General features: G+C 40.5%; 1 protein-coding gene across 1 annotated transcript; it reads left to right on the top strand.

Moving 5' to 3' along the window:
* The first annotated feature begins 6,339 nt into the window (after nucleotides 1-6,339).
* Nucleotides 6,340-21,515, top strand: zmp:0000000896 (caspase recruitment domain-containing protein 11). Its single transcript, XM_062439344.1, has 24 exons — nucleotides 6,340-6,533; nucleotides 11,388-11,677; nucleotides 12,792-12,929; nucleotides 13,566-13,752; nucleotides 14,013-14,151; nucleotides 14,876-15,091; nucleotides 15,251-15,370; nucleotides 15,559-15,684; nucleotides 15,846-16,025; nucleotides 16,131-16,235; nucleotides 17,439-17,475; nucleotides 17,609-17,650; nucleotides 17,745-17,829; nucleotides 17,924-17,970; nucleotides 18,161-18,281; nucleotides 18,826-19,003; nucleotides 19,216-19,339; nucleotides 19,472-19,712; nucleotides 19,874-19,943; nucleotides 20,100-20,202; nucleotides 20,322-20,480; nucleotides 20,615-20,727; nucleotides 20,888-21,003; nucleotides 21,308-21,515. The coding sequence occupies exons 1-24, from the start codon at nucleotides 6,340-6,342 to the stop codon at nucleotides 21,513-21,515; spliced, it is 3,339 nt and encodes a 1,112-aa protein (XP_062295328.1).
* The last annotated feature ends 1,757 nt before the right edge of the window (nucleotides 21,516-23,272 follow it).

Here is a 23,272-nt window from a genome sequence, read left to right as displayed (position 1 = left end):
TTGGTTGGACTCCAGAAGCGTAAATGACTAAATAATAATGACTACAAATGATAATGATGATAAGTGAAGTGAGATAAACTGAGAAGCACATGACCAAAAGTTTTGATGTCAAACTAAAAATGAATGGCTGCTTGGAGTGTGCTGTACTGTGTGTGTGTGTGTGTGTGTGTGTGTGTGTGTGTGTGTGTGTGTGTGTGTGTGTGTGTGTGTGTGTGTGTGTGTGTGTGTGTGTCTATGTCCCATTTTAAGTCTTTCAAAGTTATTTTTTGGGGGTTCCTAACAGGTTTGTTGAAAACAGGAGCCGTCACTCTCAGCAAGTATGCATCCTGTAAACTTTCAATTTGAGCAAACCCATAAAAACATGTGTAAAGGACATTCGTTATGAGAAGGAGAAAGAATGAAGCAACAAAGCACAAAAACCAGATCAATCTGAGGTGATTAAAGCAGCTGCTGTGATGTGGATAGACACTGAGAGCGTTGTCATGTGTGCAATAAGTTTATGATCTTTATATTTTATGTGTGTGAGTGTGTGTGTGTATGTGTGTGTGTGTGTGTGAGGAGCCTCCAGGTGTCTGAACGCATCAGGTCTTGACCTCAGATCCTCTCTGCCTCAGACAAATGTACAGCATGTGAACCAGGTTCAGATTGGTACATAGGCAGCACTGACTTGGATATGTGCAGCAAACGCAATGAAACATGCACACAGATATCATCTCTGACGTTTACTCAGTTCTGTAAACGTAATCTCTTGAGAGCTCCCGTGGGTGTTGTTAACCGTTCTTCCCTCTGTCACCTATTGGCTTAACTCATGACACAAATGCACTCATAACCAACTTTCAATCTGGCATGCAGCAGTAGTGTGTGTGTGTGTGTGTGTGTGTGTGTGTGTGTGTGTGTGTGTGTGTGTGTGTGTGTGTGTGTGTGTGAGAGCAGGATTAGATGTTTTCAAAGGGAACTTTTTGAGTATTTGATCCCGTTTTCAGAGGTATTTTCAAAGTTTGGGGATAACCACTGATCTTGCACTGTGGAAAGCTCACAGCCCCTTCCACCCTTTACAATTGTATCAATAATATTGGTTGTTTAATTTTTAATATCAGAGTCATTTGAATGCTGCAGCAGTTTGACATTTTCTTCTGGTTGCATGGTATCAGTGTATTCTTCTGCATCATTGTGTGTATTTGGTGTTTGCTGATCTAAAACAGAAATACAAACTTATAGGCACATGCTGGTTATGTATGCATCACCACACATCTTTATGTGTACATGTACATAAACATATACATCTATAAGGACATCAGACCATGAGTCTTATAGCAAAAAAGGCCAGTTAATGTAGTGGAAGCCCACTATAAGTCACTTTCATTGCACCCTCTAAAGTAAAGGAATGAAAAATGTGACACAGGCATGTTCCCATGATTATGTCTGGCCTCCCAGTGAGTACCAGGGGTTTAGAGATGTATGCAGTTTCACTTACATGCCTAATGGAGGTAGGGAGGGGTTAGTGCTGGCAGCAGCTGCTGCCCCCTGAGAAACAAAAAAAATCAGTCAAGAGATTCCTCAGCATGAACAAAAGACAGCGATCCTTCAGACTGGAGCCCAGAAGTTCAAACTGAGAGGTTATGATGTATATTTGATCAGAAATCCATTTATTTCCAAGGCCAAAAATGAATTTACCATGACAGATGAAGAGAGAGTGGAAACACAGGAGAGACTGAATCGACTGAGGGATGAGATGAAAGAAAAAAGAGCGCAGGGCTGTCGACCCCGAGCAAAGGAAAAAAGGGGAGGTGGGTGAAGAGAAGGAGACATGAGGGGAAGAGGAGACGGCCTTGAGAACAGACATGAGAAATGGAGGGATCAACGTCGCTGTGAATCTGGGTGGGTGGGGGTGGGGGGGGGGGGGGGTTTGAACACTGCAGCTCCTGTTGAAAACAGCTGCAAAATATCAGACACTCTCTGATGAGCAGTGATTGTGATGGCGAGGAAAAGAAAACCGAGAGGACAAAGAGAGGGATAAAAAGAGGGAGAGAGTGATGGCGAGTGATCAGGATGAAATGTTGTTGTCTCTGTCAAGGATTGTTCAAATTATATAAGAGTTTACAGCAACTGCATGACTGAACGTCCCTTTAATCAAACTGTACATTTGAGTTCTGGAAGGAGGGCAGTTTTATACATGACAGAGAGATATAAACAGAAAAACAGAGATTCGACATGGATAAAAGAGGAAAAACGGACCAAAACCTGAAGCTCATGGGCATAAGAGGAGGAAAGAGAGGGAGGCAGAGAGGAAGGTGTTTGAGTCAAACAGGATGAAAGGCCTCTGACACAGAAAAAGGTTTTCTTCACAGGAAATGTCTCACAAATCAGAGAGCCAGACAAGAAGCTTTGACTCCTTTCAGACGCTAAAACCCATTTAGTGTTCAACAGCTACTGCCATCATTACTGTCCCTCAGACCGGAGAGGTTCATCCAATAAAAACATATTTAGCAGAGTCATGTATGAAGATGATCATCCTTCGTCGTGGGTGTCCATCAGTCTGGATGTATTTTCTTTCTTTCTGGCTTTGTGACTCTGGTTCCTGCTCTGGAGAACAGATCTAGGTTAGACTCTTGTTCTCGTGAAACCTAGATGTGCGTTTGGAGAATTTTGAGGTATAGATGTGTGGACAGTTGAGTTCAGGGGTAGATGAAAGAAGCCAACCCCTGTGTCTTTGTTTGGACTACCGACTGTTTCCGTGAATTAGGACCAGCCAGGAAGCTGAGTGTTGGCCCAGAAACAATAGAGCATTGTAAAGTCAGTCCTCAGTGCTTTCTATGCTGCAATACAATGGAAAAAAAATAACCATACAGATACAAAGTACTTATTCCTGAAAGTCATTTTCACCTTTGTTTTTAGAAACTCTGTCTAAATTTAGGGGTCAGATGTTTTTTAGAAAAGTGAAATGGTCCAAAACAGGACACAGCTGACTGTTGACTAGTTCTCATAAGTCATAAATTATAAATCTATCTATGAAGTATCAAATAGTCATTTCCTGTATCATATCAAAACACCCATAGAGAAACATCTCAAACCATTGTTGGAACAAAATCTACCTCTATGCTGTTGAACTAGATCATTTCACATGTGCCTGGTTAGGTTTTATTTGATTGTAACATAACATAATCATAAAAATTAAAACATTTTAAAAAAGTTTTTAAAAAAAGTATGTTCATAAGTATGTTCCAAAACACTTACATGTTCTAAAACTCTGTCTAACTCAGTTTATCATTGTTATTTATTTATATTGCTGAACAATCTACTGTAAATATGGAACAATGCATTGTGTTTCAAATCTTCAGTGTGACACACCTGCTATTCTTCGCAGATAAGCAACGCCTCACCCAAGGGTTTCACTATGTTGGACTGACAGGACTTTGTGTGCAGTGTATTGTACGCGTATTGACATTAAAGCTGAGCTGAAGTGATTTCGGACAAAGCCGTACAGTCACCCAGATGACTCAGATCACTTGGGATTTAACCTGCTACCTCCCCATCTCTTCTCTAGTTCTTGAGCTAAAATTCTTAACACATCTCTCCTTTATAACTTACATTATATCAACCTGAAAAATATCATAATTGTTGAGATCTGTGCATGTATGACTGAGGCTGTGAGTAGATTTGACTTTACTTTAAGGGTTCACCAGTCAAAAACATTGCACAGTTCATTACAGTAACGCTTAAGATGTTCTCTGCTCATATTGTTCAGTCTCTTGACAGCAGATCAGTGAAAGCGAGAGAAGCTGGGGGAGTTCAATAGCTTTGAGTGAGTCACAGATGCCCGGTAAGGATTAATCCCCGGTTCCTGTATGTCTGCTGGGTGGGCATGCCGATGGTGATGTCTGAGAGAACACTGACACCAGTCTTTGTGTTTCCAGACACACTGTACTCATGGTCTGAGCACGCACACAAATGCTGGACATGGAAATAGGCTCCAGTGTTTATAACTAAATGGCTTCCTATAACTCACATCTTCTCTATCCTGTAATGAACTTAAAATACTCTTGTTAAAATCTGCGCTGGATGAAAAAAGTTTGTGGGACTTCAGACATAAACATTGTTGTGTAGAGCTCAAAATAGACATACCCTAACATACCCTGACACCCTCTTGCTTTATTGTTGTCATTCCCAGGAGAAGTGGTGGTTTCCTGCTTGTGTTTGTTTGGTTGTTGCCAATAAGAAGGGAACCCCTAAATCAAGGGGAATATGATCCAGCAGCAGGTGAAGCTTGTGGCAAACATGACCCCTTGACTGAGCACAGCGGCCTCTGGATGTCATCTCCTAGTTTGTCATTTTAAGCATGTTTTTTTAAAAGAAAGCCAGAAACAGAACCACCTACAATACATGCGCTGAAATATGAGCATAAATACACACACATGCATAAATACTCATTCACACACATTTATGCTGACTGATCTATCACTATACAGTATGTGACCTTTTTCCTGTTTTTCGAGGCAACTTTTACTATGTGGTTAGCAATAGATGCATTTTTAAAACTGTTTGTGTATCTGGAAAATTGATGTGAAGCGGTCGGTGAAGTTGTCCATGTCTGCAGTTCGAATGTGTGGTGGGACTCAGATTTAGACAGCTATGTTACACCCTGTAATTCAAACGTCGACTCAAACCTCACTGCTCTGGAAGGAGAGTGACAGGAAGGGAAGCAAGCCTGGGCATCAGTTTTCTCTGGCACCACAAAGTCGTGTGTGTGTGTTTGTGTGTGTGTACATTTCTGCATGTCTGTAGGCATATAGCAATGTAAAAAAAAACACAGAGCAGTATAATCAATCATTTGGATGCCATACCCTGAGTGTCATTGTGTGGGGAACAAGAGTACTTATTGGCTGACTACTGTAAGCCTTGAGCTGAGCAGCTTGAGCCTTTTTGTACACCTACAGTGTACATTCATGGTTTATATTTTTCCTTATTTTTTCCTATAATACTTCAAAAGTAGCTGTATTATGTAGGCACAGCTCTTAACTGAGCGCACAACCACAGTTCCTTCTTGTGTGTAGTATACGATCAGCGGCATTGTCTCCATTATATATGACGTGTCATTTGATTTGAAGGATGTCAGGGAAAATTAACAATCTTCTTGCATGACTACTAAAATGTTTCAACCCCAAAAAGTTCATTCAACGATAAATAAACACCCCCTAAAAGTGTCCTTTAGTTTATTTGCTTTAATATTTCTGTCCCACTCATTGTTTTTCTAAGCTTTTTGTTTGCTTCAATATGAATTCCTTCACTCTGACCCTCTGGTGTTACTGATGTTGATTCCATGTTAAACAGGAAATTGCATGTCATCCACATCGCTGCAGGGATAAGATGGATAAGAACTCATCAAGCTACACTGGCGCTGCCATATAGGACACAGTTTCAGAATGACAGGACGTATTAACTGCATGCCTGTATCACTATCAGAGCAGAACATCAGGGCAGAACGTCTGGAAATAAATCTTCATTTACAACATCAGTTTTATTGGTGCCTGATGTTCATTTCTTACTTATAATCTCAATTTTATCATAAAGCATTAAGGGTATCTTCATGACAGCCTGCCTGATCAATACTGAAAGCTACTGTCACAGTGTCCTGCCTACAAAGGAAACATAAATCACATGTGGAGATCTAAATCTGTCTCAATTACTCATGTCCTCGACTATCTCTGTGCCTCTGCTTTTCAAAAAAAAAAGTCAAAAAAGACACATTCTTCAAAGACACAAAGGGGCGATTATGTGCAGCAGCCAGGCTTGAGTCACAGATGGAGCCATGGGGGGTCAGCTACTGGGTGAAGAGCCAGGCCTGTTGTGTGCTGTGCAAGAGTGGAGTGCAACGAACATAGAAATGAAACCCACAGACTGCTGGTGCTGTTGGAGCTGTACATTGTTGAATGTGTGAAGGCGTATATTTAAATGAATTCAGATAACTGATTTGGTCCTGTGTTGTGCATTTGGGGCAGGGAAGCATGTTGTCTAAAATGCATTTATAATATAATTTAATATAATAATCACACACATATTACACAAATCTAACTTAAGAAACCTACTTATTCTACAACCTGCAGCAGTGATGGTTATATCAGGCTCTACTTTTGAGTTCCTGTTGGGTGAAGGTGCACGTCAAACAAAATAGCATAGAGGAAGTGATGAATCAAAACTGTTTTCTGCAATGTGTTCTTTGGAACAAACCCTTTAGCTCTTTGCATGTGGTTTACTGCTCATACCTAAAAGTTCACAACAGAAAATGAAAAGCAAAAAACTGCATTTTAGGAATTCTGCAGCATCTATTTCTGTGTGACTGAGATGTCACAATATCACACATTCCAGCATGAGCAAACTGTGGGGTCCAGCGCTGCTGTCAATAGCTCCTCTGTGCCGCCGTCACCTCAGAAACAACAGGAATGCTCATCCACTGCGGCGCTCCCTCCCCTCCCTGCACCACGGCCTGGACACGCTGCCCGAGGATGGATTGATCTGTTTGAGGAGAAAGGCAAAAAGTAAAAGGTCACAGACAGTAACACTAAGAGAAATTAAACAGAGGAGCGAGAGAGAATAATGAAGATAGATATAAGATGTGAGTTTGTGAAAAGAGGGGCCGACAAAGATGATACAGCTCAAAATAAGATAAAAACAGAATGAGGAAATCGAGCTATTCAAATGACCTCCCCTATTTCCTGTTTGTAATTTCTCACCAGATTCACAGATAAAAGTTAATGAAACCATGTGAAATCCCAATACAAGGTTACATTATATGATATTAGTCAAGATTGCTCAGCAAGCTTTGCAAAACTTTGAGACAAGTATACAACCACTGATGCAATAGCGAGTGTGCGTGAGTTGAAGATGCTCACTCTGTAAATGAATAAACTGGCTGGGTATGTGTGTGGTTGTGTGGTTAGTATGGAAATAAAAATAGCTATACAAACCAAACAACCACACACTTCCCAGTTTATTCATATACAGAGTGAGCTTCTTCACCTAACTGTACTTCCTGTTGCATCTTTATTTGCTTTATATTTTATAGCCCCAAGCTATGTTTCAGTAGCAACACTACTGAGACCCCAAACAGAAACCCTGTTTATTCAGGGGAGAGCCCACAGATGGAGGGCAGCGTGACATTTCCTGCACAGATGCCAAGAAAAAGACACATTCTTCTGCCGGGCACCCCGTATTTCCTGTCTCGTTCACATTTCACACGTTTCACACCACCCCCTCCATCCCTTCTACCCCACACTCATAAGTTATACGCTGCAGCTGTTTATGTACAGACGGGTGACAAGTTCAAGGAAAAGTCTTAATAAATGAGTGGAGAAATGTAACAAATGCAGATGCTTTCACACAAGTGCGCTGCGTGGTACTATAAGGCAATTAATTAAGCAATCAACATCCAGTCATTATCCGAGGTATATATAAAAATGCTGAGCAGGCCACCCAGCTGATTCTGATTTTGAATCAAGATGTCAAGAGGAAAAGATGGGAGCGACTTTGAAAGAGGATTGATTGTTGTGGCGCGAATGGCAGGAGCTTCAATCACAATGACTGCTCAACTGGCTACTGTTTCAATAGGAACAGTGACTGAAGTGACATCTGCATTTATATGTATGGGAAAGACTATGGGAGATTTTGGATTTTTCCACCATCATCATCAAAACACCAAATGAGGGAATATATTTTAGAAGAATGGTGTTCATCCCTTTAGTAGATTTTAGAGAGTTTAGAAAATCATTTTTAAAGCTCAATGAAGCTGGTGGCACGGTTTGGCCCAACACCTTACTAAGAGAGTTTATGTTGTTTTTTCCTTTAATTTGTCACCGTCTGTATGTTATTTTATAGATTGATTTTTGTTGCAACATACAGTAGCAATCAAATATACCTCCAAAATTTCAAACTGTCAGTTTTCTCCGAAAAATCTCCTCATCAAATGCTCTGAAAAGCTTCTATCCTCTGCCATTATTTCTTCAAGTATTTATTGCCCTGTCATTATGATTCTTCTTTTTTTTCTTTTTCAGTTGACACACTTGTTTCTACTTGTTTTAAACTTTGCATTACTCCCTCGTTTCACTTCCAGGGTAAATCCCTAATCTACTGATGTGTAAACTGGTAGTATTTTAATATAACCATTGTATGAGTCAGCTGTTCCCCCTCGTTCAATACTACATTAACAATAGTCATTATGTAGGAAACGAATGAGCCAGCATTAAAAAACAGTGAGGATGAAACTGTGTGTCATGGTGTTTAGGTGTGACAGCTGGTTCAGGTTTCCTGGGCAGTGCTGGTGACTAACCTGCTCACCTCTAGGCGACGAAGCCCAATGATACAAAGTGTTTAATAGCCTACTTTTAAAATTGCAAAAAGTTATTTTCTGCCCCTGGTGGCAACGAATCAGTTGGAAAGTGAGTCACAGTGTTAGTGAGTCACACACTCTCTTAAAGGTACTTGCCACAAATTTCTGTGGAAAGCCTTTATTACAAAACTCGCAGCTTAACGAAGCCTTCTGTAAATCCTGGATAAACACACACTTTTTCCTCACTTCACTGCACATTCAGAAACAGTGTTGATGCTACAGCCTAAAGATCTTCATTATTAGACAATAGTTGGTTGAAAGCGCCATCTAGCGAAGGATTGTATTAAAACAAACTTTGGTCCTTATTTGCTTTCCACAGAGGCAATCCGCTGCGATGATTAATGGGGACTTTTTGCGTTATTCTTGACTGCCCATTGGCCGGTTGTGGTAGACTGAGGGTGGCGGAGTTTAGCGCACCAAGGTGTGCGTAAATGATCTGTGCGCTCCGCAGCAGTCAGGTGGCGCCCAGCCGCCCACACACTCTGACCTCACTGTTTCTCGCTTTACTCCCCTCTGGACTTGAATGGGATGTCGAAAACGTGATTTATACGTTAGTCTACACATAAAGCCAGATTCAAGCAGGTCGAAAACATGAGTGGTAAGTCTGCATTTAAGATTTCAACACTTAATGGGATGTTTACTCTTTTGATGTGTCACCGGGGAATGATTGACGGACTGTGCAGTCCACATATAGGCTTACATTACGCGTAATGTGGCACACGGACTGCATTACTGCTGGTATATTCATTCATTTAAGATGCAGTGAAGATTCAGGTATGGGTTCCAGTTTGCGTCAAGGAAATGAAATAGACTACACTGGCATATTTATCTTTAACTTCATGCAATAATCTAAATCCTCATATACGTGTAGATATGTAATTCTGGCATGTAGCCAATATAAGATACTTTACATTAAATTAAAAAAAATAAAAAAGTAAAATAGTGCAGTCTGTGGAAAGTATCAAGTCACTTCAATTCAATTTAAATTTTGCATAATTTCTCACTTGACACATTTAACATAAAACATCTCTCTTCTCAAAGCAGCAATTATTTTAAAACCTGGTAATTTAGCAAAAACATTTTTTTATTATACTACTATAATTTATTACCATACTTTCACACGAAGTATAAACATGTTAACGTTATAAGTAAGAAAACTCAGAACTAACATTTTAGATGTCAGATCCCCACATGTGAACCTGTGAAGTTATTCATGTTATAATATTCCTGAAGGCATTAAGAAAAGATATTTTGCCTACAATATGCAAATTTTAAACAACACATTTCATTTAATAAAAGTCAGATATAGAGATGCACTATGGAAGCCCAACATTGTGTCAGGATTTGGGTTTTTAAATGATGTTCGGGGAATGGAAAGCTTTTTGGATTCCAGGCGCCTGTGGTTGTTTCAGAAAGATCACATTGCCAGATAGTAGTCCAATGTGGGTGAGTGTTTTCTACTACTCTAGGTGCCCGGAGGAGGAGTTTAGCGGTAATCACTGCAGGACAGTGTCTCAATAGTCTGTTTATGTGTAATGGCAGAGATTCCAGAGCATCTAGACAAGCCTCGGCCTGCCTGTTAGCTCAAACAGCTGCAGATCAGCTGCACAGGGCAGCGCGTACTTCACTCTCATTATTGGTAAAGAAGAAAAAAAAAAGAGAGATTTAAGTGATTCATAATATAAGAATGTCTTCAATAAAGAAAAATGCCCTTCACAAGTTATCAGAGCATGGAGTGATGCCTTAACATTTCCTTCTTAAGCTTATCAGCAGCCAAAATGATCTAAAGCAATATAAAATAAAGTGAAATTCATGCATCACATCTCAGACTGCAGTGAGAGGAGAGAGAAAGTGGTGACTTGGGCCTCCGTGTGATTACAGCGGACTCATTACATTTGTTAAACCAACTAAAACGAGATGTGTGATTCTGCCTGTAAATCAACACATCTTTGGAAGGCTTGTGTTGTTGTAGTGTGGCTTGTTCAGCGATTTCTTGCTCGATTGGGAGACCTAGTAAAAGATTTATCTCCTTTGCATGAGCGATAAGGGAATCAACCCCTTCCGTTGAACGTTTACTTGTAGGTAGTTTGTAATACAACTCACGGTTAGCTTAAGTTTAAAAAAAAAAAAATCTCTACTTCTACTCCATTCACTTTCCTCGTCTCTCCCTCACAGTGTGAAGTGAATGGGCCTAAGAAAGCTTTTGTCTGTGGGCCCCTGGTGTGTTAGGTGTGCAATATGAGTCACGCCAGTATTTTCATTCCAGCGCTCTGAGACACTGACCCACAAATTGTCCTCCCCACTATACTTTATGACCCTCTTACAGAACCTATGCTCTACAAAAGTTAAATAGTGTCTAAAACCACTGCTCTAGTTATATTAACTCACAGGCTGCAAGTTCTCCTTCATCCATGCAACAAATTTTGGCTTTCACTCACTCGAGTTGCCCTCTTATGTGAGACACAGAGTATTTCAAAGGGAGTAAGTCCATCCTCTGCATTCCTTGGCTGATTTCCAGTAAAGAGCTCCAATTCATTCCCTCACTATGCAGCAGCAGACCAATAATTCTTTATTCATCTATAAGAATGATTTTTATCAGTGTTGGACATGGACGATTCATGTTAATTAAGGCTTGAAAATGGAGGAATTTAAACATATTTCAAAGGGGTTCCTTAAATGTTTGCTTCTGTTGTCTTATCTTTGTGTTGAAAAGTAGGCAGACTGTAATTGTTTAGAAATCATAACAGCAGGCATACTGTAATGATCTACTTGGTACAGATAAGCATAGTCAGACAGTAACAAATGCCATTGGAATTCTCCATCAGAGAAAATATTTTGTCTAGGACTTCATATAAGATAAGTCTGCAAACTTGCCCCCCAGGGTTAAATTGTCCCAGTGGAGGAGACATGACCTGCTGACAAAACATATCTGCCGTCAATCAATTAATGCAAAACAATGAAAGCATGCACAATATTTCTGTCTTCTTGTGCACAATCCTTCTTACAGTAGATCCCAGTCATTTTTCCTGACTGTGTTGTTTCGTTCTCTTGCAGGTGTGACAGATTGGGAGCAGGAGGGTGACATGGCTCAAGAGGAGGCTCGATCGCATCCGCTCTGGTCAGAGGATCGCTGTGAGGAGATGTGGGATCGCGTGGAGGGAGTGCGACACAAGCTCACGCGCATCCTCAATCCGGCCAAACTGACCCCGTATCTGCGGCAGTGTAAAGTCATCGATGAACAGGATGAAGATGAGGTGCTTAACTCTACACAGTACCCTCTGCGCATCAGCAAGGCCGGTGAGAAAAACCAGGATTCATTTTAAAAAACGTCAATAAATCAAAACACAGTAACACGAGCCAGGCAGCACAATTGAACACCTCAAGCAAGATTATCCGGTTTATTCATTTTTATTCAACATGACATAAGAGATCATGCGATTAGTCATGCATATGTTCGCCAGTCAGCTACATTTCTTACTGTAATATACTTTTTAAACATAGTTTCAGATCATAAAACCATCAGCTTTCAATTTTACCTCACAGATTACATTTGTCACATTTTTAATGACAAGAAACATGTGAGGAAACGGAGATTCAGATTAGAAGATTAACTTTTGTAAATGTTTGCCTAGAAGACAGGAAACTGCTCTGCAAGCTGATAATAAAGGAGTGTTACAGTGAGTTGGCATTGCATCTCCTTGAAGCTGGGGAACAAAAAGAGATACAGTATCTTCACTTTTCAAACCTAGTGTCGGTCCAGCTCCTACAACACTGTATCCTACATTTCCCAAAGTGCATCTTTCATTACACTTCACTGACTGGTGCATATAAATGCCCGTAACTTTCAAAACCCCACTGTCATGAAGACAGGTCAACTGGTTTTCATGTGAATAATACCTGAACTGCTCTTTTAATGTTGTAAAACACACAAAACCACAAGGGTGTCTCTTTTTTAGAAAATCCCGATAAGAAACATTACGTGTGCGTTATCGGACAGCAGGTTGTCAGAAACGAACAGATGGTAAAGATAAATGTTGCAGTGAGAGAACGCGGCTGGAACTAAAGAGAGAGCAAGATGAAAGACTTCACTAAGTAAAGGGGAATGTACAGCAGACAGGGAAGAATGAGGAGTAAAGGAAGGTAAAGATAAAGGAAAGATGTTGCAAGTAAAGATGGGAGGAAGACAAACATCTGGTCTGATACCAAATCCATATTATTGTTGTGTCATTGCCAGTAAGTGAGCTGATGATTGTGCCAGTCATTGATTATGTGTGAAGTACGTGACTACAGGTGTAAGTGACACTCACATCAAAGAGGTAACATTTTTTGGGGTTTTACATTTACTGTACCTGGGATGATGTATTACTCCACATGATTCTAGCTTTCAGACTTTATCCATTTTGTTGAACAGGCCGGTTGCTGGATATTCTGCGTGGTCAGGGCCAGCGAGGTCTTCAGGCCTTCATGGAATCACTGGAGTTTTATCACCCAGAGCAGTACACACAGCTGACTGGAGAGCAACCAACGCAGCGCTGCTCCCTTATACTGGGTAAGCATGGGGTTTGTAGTTTGTTTGCTGTCCTGTCTGCTGATCCACGTGCAGATCAATAGACGGGAAGATGACAGAGGTGTGAACACTAGTCACGAGGCACAGACTTGAGAGTGACTCAAATCTCAAATTGACTTCAGGATTAAAAAACAACCTTGTCCATTGTGAGGAAGAATGAATGAATGCCCTTCAATAAAAAGACACTTCACTTCATCGGAAATAGAGAAATATCTACTCATGCAGGCAAGACTATCTATGTGGTACAGCTGACTAATGGCTTTTGTACATCACCAGTAATCTGATTCATCAGAAAAATGTCCCTAACTGTCTTGTGTGAGTGATTTCATTTGAGGAAACAACATTAGCCTCTGGACTTGATTGGGACTTTATGGAAAGGCTTTTTGAGTTGGGGAAAAAATGACTTTGCATAGAATACACAAAGACAGTTTCAAAGCTTGTAGAGCCAATGTGGGAATTTTAAAAACAGTTAAATTCACAAAAGTTGCTTTCTCTCTGTTTATCCAGATATATAGGTGCTGTATATGACAAGTAGTAATGCACGCTACTCATTCAGGAGCTGGACATATAATAATACACTTCCTTTTCAACACCTATCCACCTGTCTTTAATCCCCAGATGAGGAAGGTCCGGAGGGTTTGACTCAGTTCCTGCTGCTGGAGGTGCGTAAACTGAGGGAGCAGCTTCGTAACAGCCGTATGTGCGAACGACGTCTGTCTCAACGCTGCCGGATGGCGGAGGAGGAACGCAGCCGTGCTGAACGTAAAGCTCAGGACTTACGTCACGAAAGACTGCAACTAGAGAGGTTTGTCTGAGATTTTTAGGTAGCTTAGTTTACCTCCTGCTATTCGCATGAAATCGTGGCTGTGCACAGAAAATCCTGCCTCGGAGAATAATTAATGACAACTTTTTGATTTAAAGCCATTTTTGAGGTCAACTGATAATAACTGTAATGCCACACAAAGCACATCATGTTTTCTTCCACTATCTACGCTATGTTGCACAAAAATGAATCAAAGAGAAACAGTAAGAGAATGTTTGCACTGGATGGTTTGTGATCTCAAGGCTGCGTCAAGACTGCGAGGTGGCCAGTCGAGAGCTGGGCAAGCTGAAAGACAGAAACCTGGAGCAGGCTGTGAAGTATTCCAGAGCCCTGGAGGAGCAAGGCAAGGCCTCCACCCGTGAGAGAGAACTACTGATGCAGGTGAGTTGTTGGAGCTTCTGTAGTAGGCCTAATTTTAACCTCATTGGCCACATATTATTAGATACTGATATCCGGGAGTTGTCTTGCACTGAGAAACTGCACTCAATCAGTCAGAGGCAAATCAGTCATTTCCACTCTACACGACCACATTTTCTCAACTGATCCACAATGTTTAAGAGCAGCTACTGTATACGTGCTGCACAAACATATTTTTGTGAATCTGCTAATAATGGTAAGTCCCGGGTCTCTCAGCTTGTTCTCTAATCTTGCTGGTGAACATCTGGTTGCCAGTGATACAGTTTCAATCACAAAATCATGTCAAGTTTGGCAGAGGCTTAGAAAAAAAACCCACGCGTTCTGCTTGATGGCATGATAAGAGAGCAAATAATATTGCCCGAGGCAGTCATGGTGAAGCTGAGACCTGAAGTTCAGTTCAGACCAACAGAGATTTCATCAGTCTCCCTGTTGTTTAGTTTGAGTGCTGCCACAACATGTTTACTGAACCACTTGAGGTATAAATTGCGAATACCATTGAATATCTGTGGTTTCATTTTCTCCTAAACCACAGTGTAATATAGATACAAAGCCTTTTAGCCATGTTGTTCCATTTTAAAACATGTTTTACAGCAGAACAAGAAATGCCTGGTGTAGAAAAGGAAATGTGTACATGTTAAAAATGTCAGGGTATGTTTTTTTATGGCTGTGGTGCTCTGTCTCCATACAGGTAGAGGAGCTTAAGTCCAGGTTGACAGAGGCAGAGAAACAAACAATCAACCCTCCAGGAAATACTACGCCAGTCAAAAAAAACAGTTCGCTGTCCAATGGAGGACACGGTTCACCACCTGTTTTACCAGAAAAGCCGCTGCACCGTATAGAGGTCCAGAAAGCTGAGACTACGGGAATTCAGACAAAGGACTCAGTTCCTACGAATGGAGTCATAGTATGTTTTTAAATAGAGTTTATGATCTGAAAGCATCTTAAAAAAGTCTCTTTTCATGTCTAAATCAGCTAGGGTGCTTTTTTTTAGATGTACCTGGCGATGTCTCGAGTAGTTGTACTGATTCATGTTCTAAAAATGTTGTTGTGTTGTTTACCCCAGGCCCTGATGGATATCCTGCAGCAGGACCGCATGGAGGCTGCAGAGCAGAGGCAGGAGCTCTGCGACATCATCACCAGAATACAGGGCGAGCTACAGTGTGCCGAGGAGCACAGGGACAAGGTGAACACTTTTCACCACCTGATACATATTAATACCTTATACATTGTAGTTTTTCACTTTTTAAAAAGCAGTTTTCAAATGAATTTGCTGGAAAAACCAGTGATTCATTTCTTATTATCGATTGTTCCACTGTAAAAATGACCTTTCTGCCTTTGAATAGAGGTTGTAATGGTGAACTATGTTTGCAGATGGAGTCGCAGTGTGAGCAGCTACGGCTGAAGGTGAGGACTCTCCAGCTGGACTGGGAGACCGAGCAGAAGAGGAGCATGTCCTATTTCAACCAGATCATGGAGCTGGAAAAGGAGAGGGATCAGGTCAGTGTGTGTACAATCTCTGAATGGAGCCTAGACTGTCATAGTTCTCGTGTCCCAAACAATCTGTATTTAGTTGTCTTGCAGTTGAGTCTGGCAGTGTGTAGTCCTAACATTTCTTACACCAGGCAAACTTCTTTTCTCTGTCTTTTTGTCCTCATCAGGCCCTGCGTAGTCGGGACAGCCTGCAGTTGGAGTACACTGACTGTCTCCTGGACAAGAATCGTCTGCGTAAACGCATAGCAGAGCTGCAGGCCAACCTGGAGCAGCAGCAGAGGGAGCTGGAGAGAGAGAGAGAGAAGAGCCAGGAGAAAATGGAGCAAAGCAGCTCTTGTCTGCACTGCGTGAGTTTGCACAGGAATACAGAAAGCTAGAAGTGCAGCACTGTCTTTTCACTGCAACCACAGAACATTTAACACATTATGTAACTTCCTGTATCTGCTCCCCAGTCCCACCTGTCTCTGTGCAGCGAGGACCAGTGCTACGGCCCCTGCTGTTCCCTTGGCCTGGATCTGAGCCCCCAGACCAAAAGCACTGACAAGCTGCTTAGAAAGGTCAGATTAGTGGTTACCATCATTATAATTTGACTCAAATTCACAATAACAGAAGAATCACTACTGCCCTGCAATTTACATCAGTATCAGTGGTTTTCATTGTGGTTCTGCTGTCAGTCATAGGAGTCGCAGCTGCTGTGAATATGTCTTTGTGTGGTGTGTGAGGGATAATTTCCAACTGTTCTGAGGGCTGCAACAACATGTTTTCTCAAGTTGTTATTATGCTATGTGTGGAATGTAGCTTTTGGACCGAAAAGTAAATTTCGTCAGCCAGACAAGGATTGTAGTATTGTCTGAGAGTATCAAACCCTTTTCCTGAGTCTTTGAACCATCAATCACTCAGGTCATTACACCAGGACCGCCTCAGCTTCACGACACATGCACTCAGAAAGTTAGACCTAACCAAATTATGATGAAAGAAAGAGAAAAATACAGAAAGAACAAAATCTCAGAACAAAATGGAAACATATGTAGCCCTAAACAGACAGTGGCAGCCTACTTTATCTGATACAAAACTGAGGAGAATGCTGACTAAGTACAGACAGAGTCAGCACAACCTGGCAGTGGAAGTAGGTCAGTTCAAACAGGCCTGGCCGCTCCAAGAGGAGAGGTTGTGTTCTTAATCTGACCAAGGAACAGTAGAGACAGAGTTGCACTTGTTAGCTCACTGCAACCAGTATCAAAATCTTGGAGACCAAAATTTTGCAAAAATAATAAGTAATATTCGCAAAGTTCATCATCTAAGTGACTCAGAGAAACGTTCAGTCCTCTCAGGAGAGAGGGAGGATTGCTGTAGACTGGTGACAAGATATGGAACAACCTGCAATGGTCTCTACAGCTCTGTGAGCCCTCCCTCACAGCCAATAATTCATGTTTATTAATTAATAATACATTTGTTGTATGTTTATAGCTTATGTTACTCTTACTTACCTTCGATAGCCCCTCTTGTTCCCAATGCCTTTTTGTATTTTTGTTGTTAATTTTATTTATCTATGTTTATTATGATTGTATGGTTTGTGTTAATATGCTTTGGCAATGTTGTATTGTATGAAGTCATGCAAATGAAGTAAAAGCCTTTAAATTGAACTGAATTGTATGAGACATTGCAGATTCTTATGCAAACCTTTGCATGTTATAACTTGCAGGATTCCTCTTACTAACTGTGAGGTCATATTATATTTACATGTTTTTTCTGTGCCACAGACACCCTCTGGAGGCCAAGCCAATGACAACTCAGAGGGTAGGTATTCATTAACTAACTTGATTCTGAAGTTTGTGCAGAACAATACTTATTTAATTTTTTTTTTTAAACTTATATTTACATTGTATAGGTATACTTTATTCACTTGAATATACTTTCTGCCCTTTCACAGATTTTCGTTCCAACTCAGAGGAGAATCTGCTGTCGTCGGTGAGTATCACAGCTCAGACCATTAAGAGAGAGAAATAATGAAAGACATGAAAGACATGGTCAGGATTGGTGGTATTTATCCCTCTACTCTCAGGCAGAAGACAATGAAAAGGAAATAAATCGTCTCTCCATATTCCCCTTTCCTCCTTGTATGAACTCCATCAACCGACGATTCAACACAGAGTAAGTTTATCAGCCTTAAATCACCCTATTATTATATGTTTTCAGCCTAAATAATTTATTCACCAATAACATCCCTTTTTTGTTTCTCACAAAGGTTTGACTTGGACTCTTGGGGCAGTGATGAGAATGATAACATAACAGGTATATTTGATTCTGTCATGTTTTGCATGAACGACCATCACAGTCTCAAATAGCTTTCAAACAATTCTCTGATTGTTTCAGTTATTTGGTATTCAAATACACCTAAAAACAAACTATAAGAAAGCATTCATTCCAGTGCTGCGTGTAGCACATTGCAAGTGTAAGGTATGAGGCTCTCTGGTGTTTTCAGGTGAACAGAGTGAACCTTCCTTGCGGGATTCCTGGAACTCCCTGCACTCTCATGCCTTCCCCCCTGACCTGGTCAACCTTCCCACAGTCTCTACACACAACTCCAATCCCAGCGTTCCCAGGTACAGTCCTACTGTTTTCATGCCTATCAATGAAAGCCACTAAACGCAATGTTAAAGCATTAACTTATGTAATCTAACACCTTCATAGATAAGATTGATGAGGATGCAGCTAAAAGGACAAACTGCAGTATAAAGAAGTTTTAGAGGGTTTATTTTACAAAGGTCGTGACAGTCATAATAGTGGATGGACCTTTAATGACTATTACACAGTTGCATGATCATAATTAGTTTCTTGAAGCTTCATTATGCAACCATAGATGCATTTCTAGCAGATTCAGATTAATGAAACTTAATGATGTTTAATTAAATGTTGATAATAATGTAATAACATTTTTTTCAAAGCATAACAACTGTCAGTACAAACGTAATCTAATCTAATAAAATTGATTCTTAGAGCACAAAAAAGAAACCATAGAAAGGTTAAGCTTTATAAATGAATGCACTCTTGAAGTTGTACAGCTCTTTGTACGGTTAGGATTAGCTTTGCTTAATGTACATATCACACCGTCTTTATCTATTGCTGCCCAACCATGTCATCTTTCAGGATACCCCCGATTTCCCCGTCTTCAAGTCCCCCTACCTCACCAAAGCATGGAAGAGCCACTCTAGCCGATGATATTACGATAGTCGGGGGAAACCGAACAGGGATCTTTATCAGCCATGTGAGAGCTGGTTCCACAGCGGAACAATGTGGACTGAAGGAGGGCAGTGAGCTGCTGGAGGTGTGTGACTGTGTGTGTCGGTGTGTGACGAGGGTACACTTCAAAAAGAGCATGTGTGCTTCAGCTCATGTGCCCATTTGTAGTTTTGGGACAAATGCAGGAGATTCTTCATTGCAAAAAGTGCACATGTAATCAAACATAAAACAGATTAAAAGATGATCATAAAGCCATGACTGTAACGTAACAATTAGTTTTTTCTTTATGTTGTCAAGCTGGAGCGTGTTCTGTTTGGTGGAGGAAGTGTCCTGCTGGGCCAGTGCACTGCTGAGGTTGCCCACTTTTCTTTGCAGTGGTGGACTGAGCTTTCATCACTCAAACACCAGAGCAACCCAGAGGGTGAGTCCGTTATCTCAGAGCCGAGATCTGAAATGTTCATGTAAAACAGTTATACCATATTCTGGAAACCTTTTCCCGTGAAACACATAGCTATGTTCATTCACTGATGTAAGCTCTGCTTCCTGTCCTCAGCATACACTGAGCTGTGCTCCCAGATCTCGTCACCTACTTTCATGGGTGCTGACTCCTTCTATGTGCGTGTCAATCTCAGCATTGAGCCTCTCGATGACCCACCGTCTCTGGGTGTGTCCTGTGATGACATCATACATGTTACAGACACAAGGTACAATGGGAAATACCACTGGTGCTGTTCGCTGGTGGACCCGCGCACAGCCAAACACCTGCAGGCAGGAACCATGCCCAACTATAACAGGTACGCCAATTAGACCCTGAGTTGGCTGCTATACTACATTAGACCTTATTGTGGCCAGTTTGGATTTCTTACAGTATCTCTGAAAAACAATAAGCCTGGTTTTGAACCATTCACAGTATTTGGAGTGTAAATAACTTATTTTACACTGTTTTTTATTCAAGGGCGCAGCAGTTGTTACTTGTAAGGCTACGGAAAATGGCCATGGAGCAAAAGGACTTCAAGAAAAAGGTAGTAAGTCTGCTCATATTCAAATGACATACAGTAAGCAACAAGCTGAGTTTCAATCACTACCCAAACTATTACAGAACCCATAGCCTACTATTACTACTACTACTATTACTATATAAGTATTGGATGTTTATTTTTCTTCATTTTTTATACATAAAGTTCTCGAAGAAAACATCAGGCAGTGTTCGATTGGTCAAGGCAGTGGACCCCAGTTGCCGTGGGATTGGTTCCACACAGCAAGTCCTTTATACACTCAGCAAACGTAAGAACCACCCACAATGCTCCCAGAATACAACACCCAGTGTTTGTTCTTTTTGCATAAAGGTATACGTGCATTTTGCATTAATATGGGCATACCTGCATGTATACCTGTCCTCTCAGGTCACGATGAGCACTTGATCCCGTACAGTTTAGTGCAGCCGGTGCAGGTTCAGACGAAGCGACCGGTCATCTTCTCCCCCTCTCTTCTCTCCCGCGGTCTCATAGAGAGACTGCTGCAACCTGCAGCGTCTGGGTTGAACTTCAACACCTGCCCACCAGGTATGCACGCAGCATACACGCTTATTCAAAACATGTGATTTACAAACATTTTCCAACTCAATGAACAACGATGTTGAGAATTCCTAATTTCACCACCATAATATCATCTTTTCTCTGTTTTCTGGTGTCTGCAGAGCCTATTCAGCCTTCAGAGAGACAAGACAAAAGAGTATTCTTGTTGGATTCTTGCACTCCAGAGCAGGCTCTGGGCATACGGCTGCAGTCAATACAGGATGTCATCGGCCAGGTGATGAATAAACACATCATGTAGTCAATAAGCAATTACAGCTTTTACCTGTAACGGCCATTTCATTCCATTTTATGGAAAGGGAAAGATGTCCATGTTAACAATGATGAAAGCTCTTTGTCACACATTATCCAATTATCCCACTTTGTCTCTGTTTCAGGACAAGCACTGTCTGCTAGAGCTGGGGCTGCACAGTGTTGAAGGCTTGTTGAGACAGGGGATTTACCCCATCGTCATACACATCCACCCTAAGAACAAAAAACACAAGAAGCTGAGGTAAATGCACTTTTATTTGCTGTTCAAGAAAGTTACGTGCATACACTAACATTATTCACATTTTAGGATAAAGAGTTTCAGACATTTACTATTTATTTACAACATCCCTAGTCTGAGTCTGGAGTTGTAACTCCCCATTATAACTCCCTCTCCATTCATTTTTGATCACCTCTCTGTTGTTTGTATCACATAAACATCATATATTTTTTATATTCTATTTCATCTACAGACACATAAACCACTCACATGCAAAAAAAGGATGCTATTTTTTCTGCTGCTTATCACCTTCCCACTGTTGAAACAGGAAGTTTTTTCCACGGTGTGGGGACGAAGGTGTGATGGAAGAAGTGTGCCAGGCTGAGGAGTTGCAGCTTGAGACACTGCCCTTGCTCTACTACACCCTGGAGCCCAGCAGCTGGAGCTGCACTGAAGAGTTGCTGGCAGCCATACGCAATGCCATCATCAGCCAGCAGAGTGCAGTAGCATGGGTTGAACTGGATAGGCTGCAGTAGAAGAGAGAACATACAGATAGTAAAATGTGTATATTGTTATCTGCAGCATGAACTAGATTCTGTTGTCTGTGAGTAGTTGATCTGGCAGCTGGTTTCACAGCCAGGTTTCTAAAGAGGCCAGTTTACGACCATTGTATAATGCATACAACCAAGAATTTCAGATTTTTCATTGATATAGCCAAGCAGGACTGGCTACAAATGTGAAATGTTTAAACAAAACAAAACAAAACAGAAAAGACACGACACAACCTAGACAAATAAGGCCAAGTACATGTTGATACAGACATACCTGTAATAAGCTTCTTTTATCAACATGAATAATGTCATGATAGTAGACTTTTCCATCCAAACTGCTTACTGCATTTACATTTTTATTATGTAACTGTACTTTGGCCACAGGTTCACACAAAGTGCTCTTTTTAAAGGCATTTGAATCACTGGTCATTCACTGGAAAGTAAAGCTGTGAGGGAGACACAAAGAGATTCAAAGGTATGAGTGAAGAGGATATTTGTATGTATAATGTACAATGACATAACCTTTGGTGTAGATCACACTTAACGGTACAAAAGTGATATTTAATGTAGCTATATGAATATGTATGACTGAAGGTGACCAGGTGCCTTTTTACTGACACTACATTACTCAGCAGAAGATGTAGTTCCAAATGGTTCTGTTTGTTCACTGCCAAATCTTTTTTCTTTTGTAACCAGTTTAAAAATAAATTAATACAAAAATAATTGATTTTTGCATTACTTTTGAGCTCACATACACAACACACTTGATCTAATTGATTTTTATATTGAAATAAGGCTACATTCAGACATCAAAACAGTATCCAGGAGCTACATCAATAATCTGAAAGATGGAAAACCCTATACGGTAATGGAAAACAAAATCAAAGTGATTTAATATGAATTTAGTGGATCTACTCAACTAAACTTCAAACTTTAAATTCCACACTGCATAACCATCAAAGCTCATCTGCCTCTTTGCAAGTTTTTATGCTCTTTCACCATCACTCACACTATAAAAATACTATATATTCTCATTAAAAGTGACAAAAATGCTGTGGTCCACCAATAAAATCTTGCAAAACTCTTGAATAGCTGTGCATGATAAGTTTGCACAGTTTCTCACAGACAGTAGAGAAATAACATATTGATTGGGTTTTACATGAGCTGTGTGTTTATTTTGTTATCTACAGTAGTTTGTTAAAACTGTATGTAAAAGTTTGCAATGCAAATTATTTAAATCAAAACTTCAGCTTTTGTCAGCGGGCCAAATATATTTTTCTGGATTTGACCCACAGGCTTATTTTTCTCCTGCCACTGCCCCCCACTTTCTTCTTCATCTTTATTGACATAAAAAACAGTTACAATTTCCTCTTCCACAATGTGATCCTATACAAAATGTCCAAATGTTCATCTTATGGTTTGCAGAAGAAAAGTAAAAAAAAAAAAAAAAGACAAACAAACTGAGCTAATGATTTCAAACAAAAAAACAGCATTCATAGTTTTTACCGCCTTTGGATTACAGGGAAATTGAGTTGAGTCGATGTACTGTTTAACTTCCTTTGTGATAATCAAGAAATCTGGCTTTTTAACTGTAAATTTGCTTTTAAGAATTTTAAATTTAGCCAATATGAAATTGATCTAACATGTAATAATAATTAATACTTGCTTAGTTTCGCTTAATTCCGGGATACCTATGGGATCATGATTATGTTATTTGATAACATAGACACAACAAATGAGCC

Source organism: Scomber scombrus, chromosome 18 (assembly GCF_963691925.1).
Source record: "Scomber scombrus chromosome 18, fScoSco1.1, whole genome shotgun sequence".
NCBI lineage: Eukaryota > Metazoa > Chordata > Actinopteri > Scombriformes > Scombridae > Scomber > Scomber scombrus.
The sequence above is the reverse complement of the archived record's forward strand: the minus strand, read 5'-3'. Positions and strand labels throughout refer to the sequence as shown.

Coding starts and splice junctions, on each gene's coding strand:
- zmp:0000000896 (XM_062439344.1), top strand. CDS start 6,340: ATGTCACAATATCACACATTCCAGCATGAGCAAACTGTGGGGTCCAGC. Junction 13,753..14,012: donor GAAAGACTGCAACTAGAGAG/GTTTGTCTGAGA, acceptor TGTGATCTCAAG/GCTGCGTCAAGACTGCGAGG. Junction 17,651..17,744: donor GAATCTGCTGTCGTCGGTGA/GTATCACAGCTC, acceptor ACTCTCAGGCAG/AAGACAATGAAAAGGAAATA.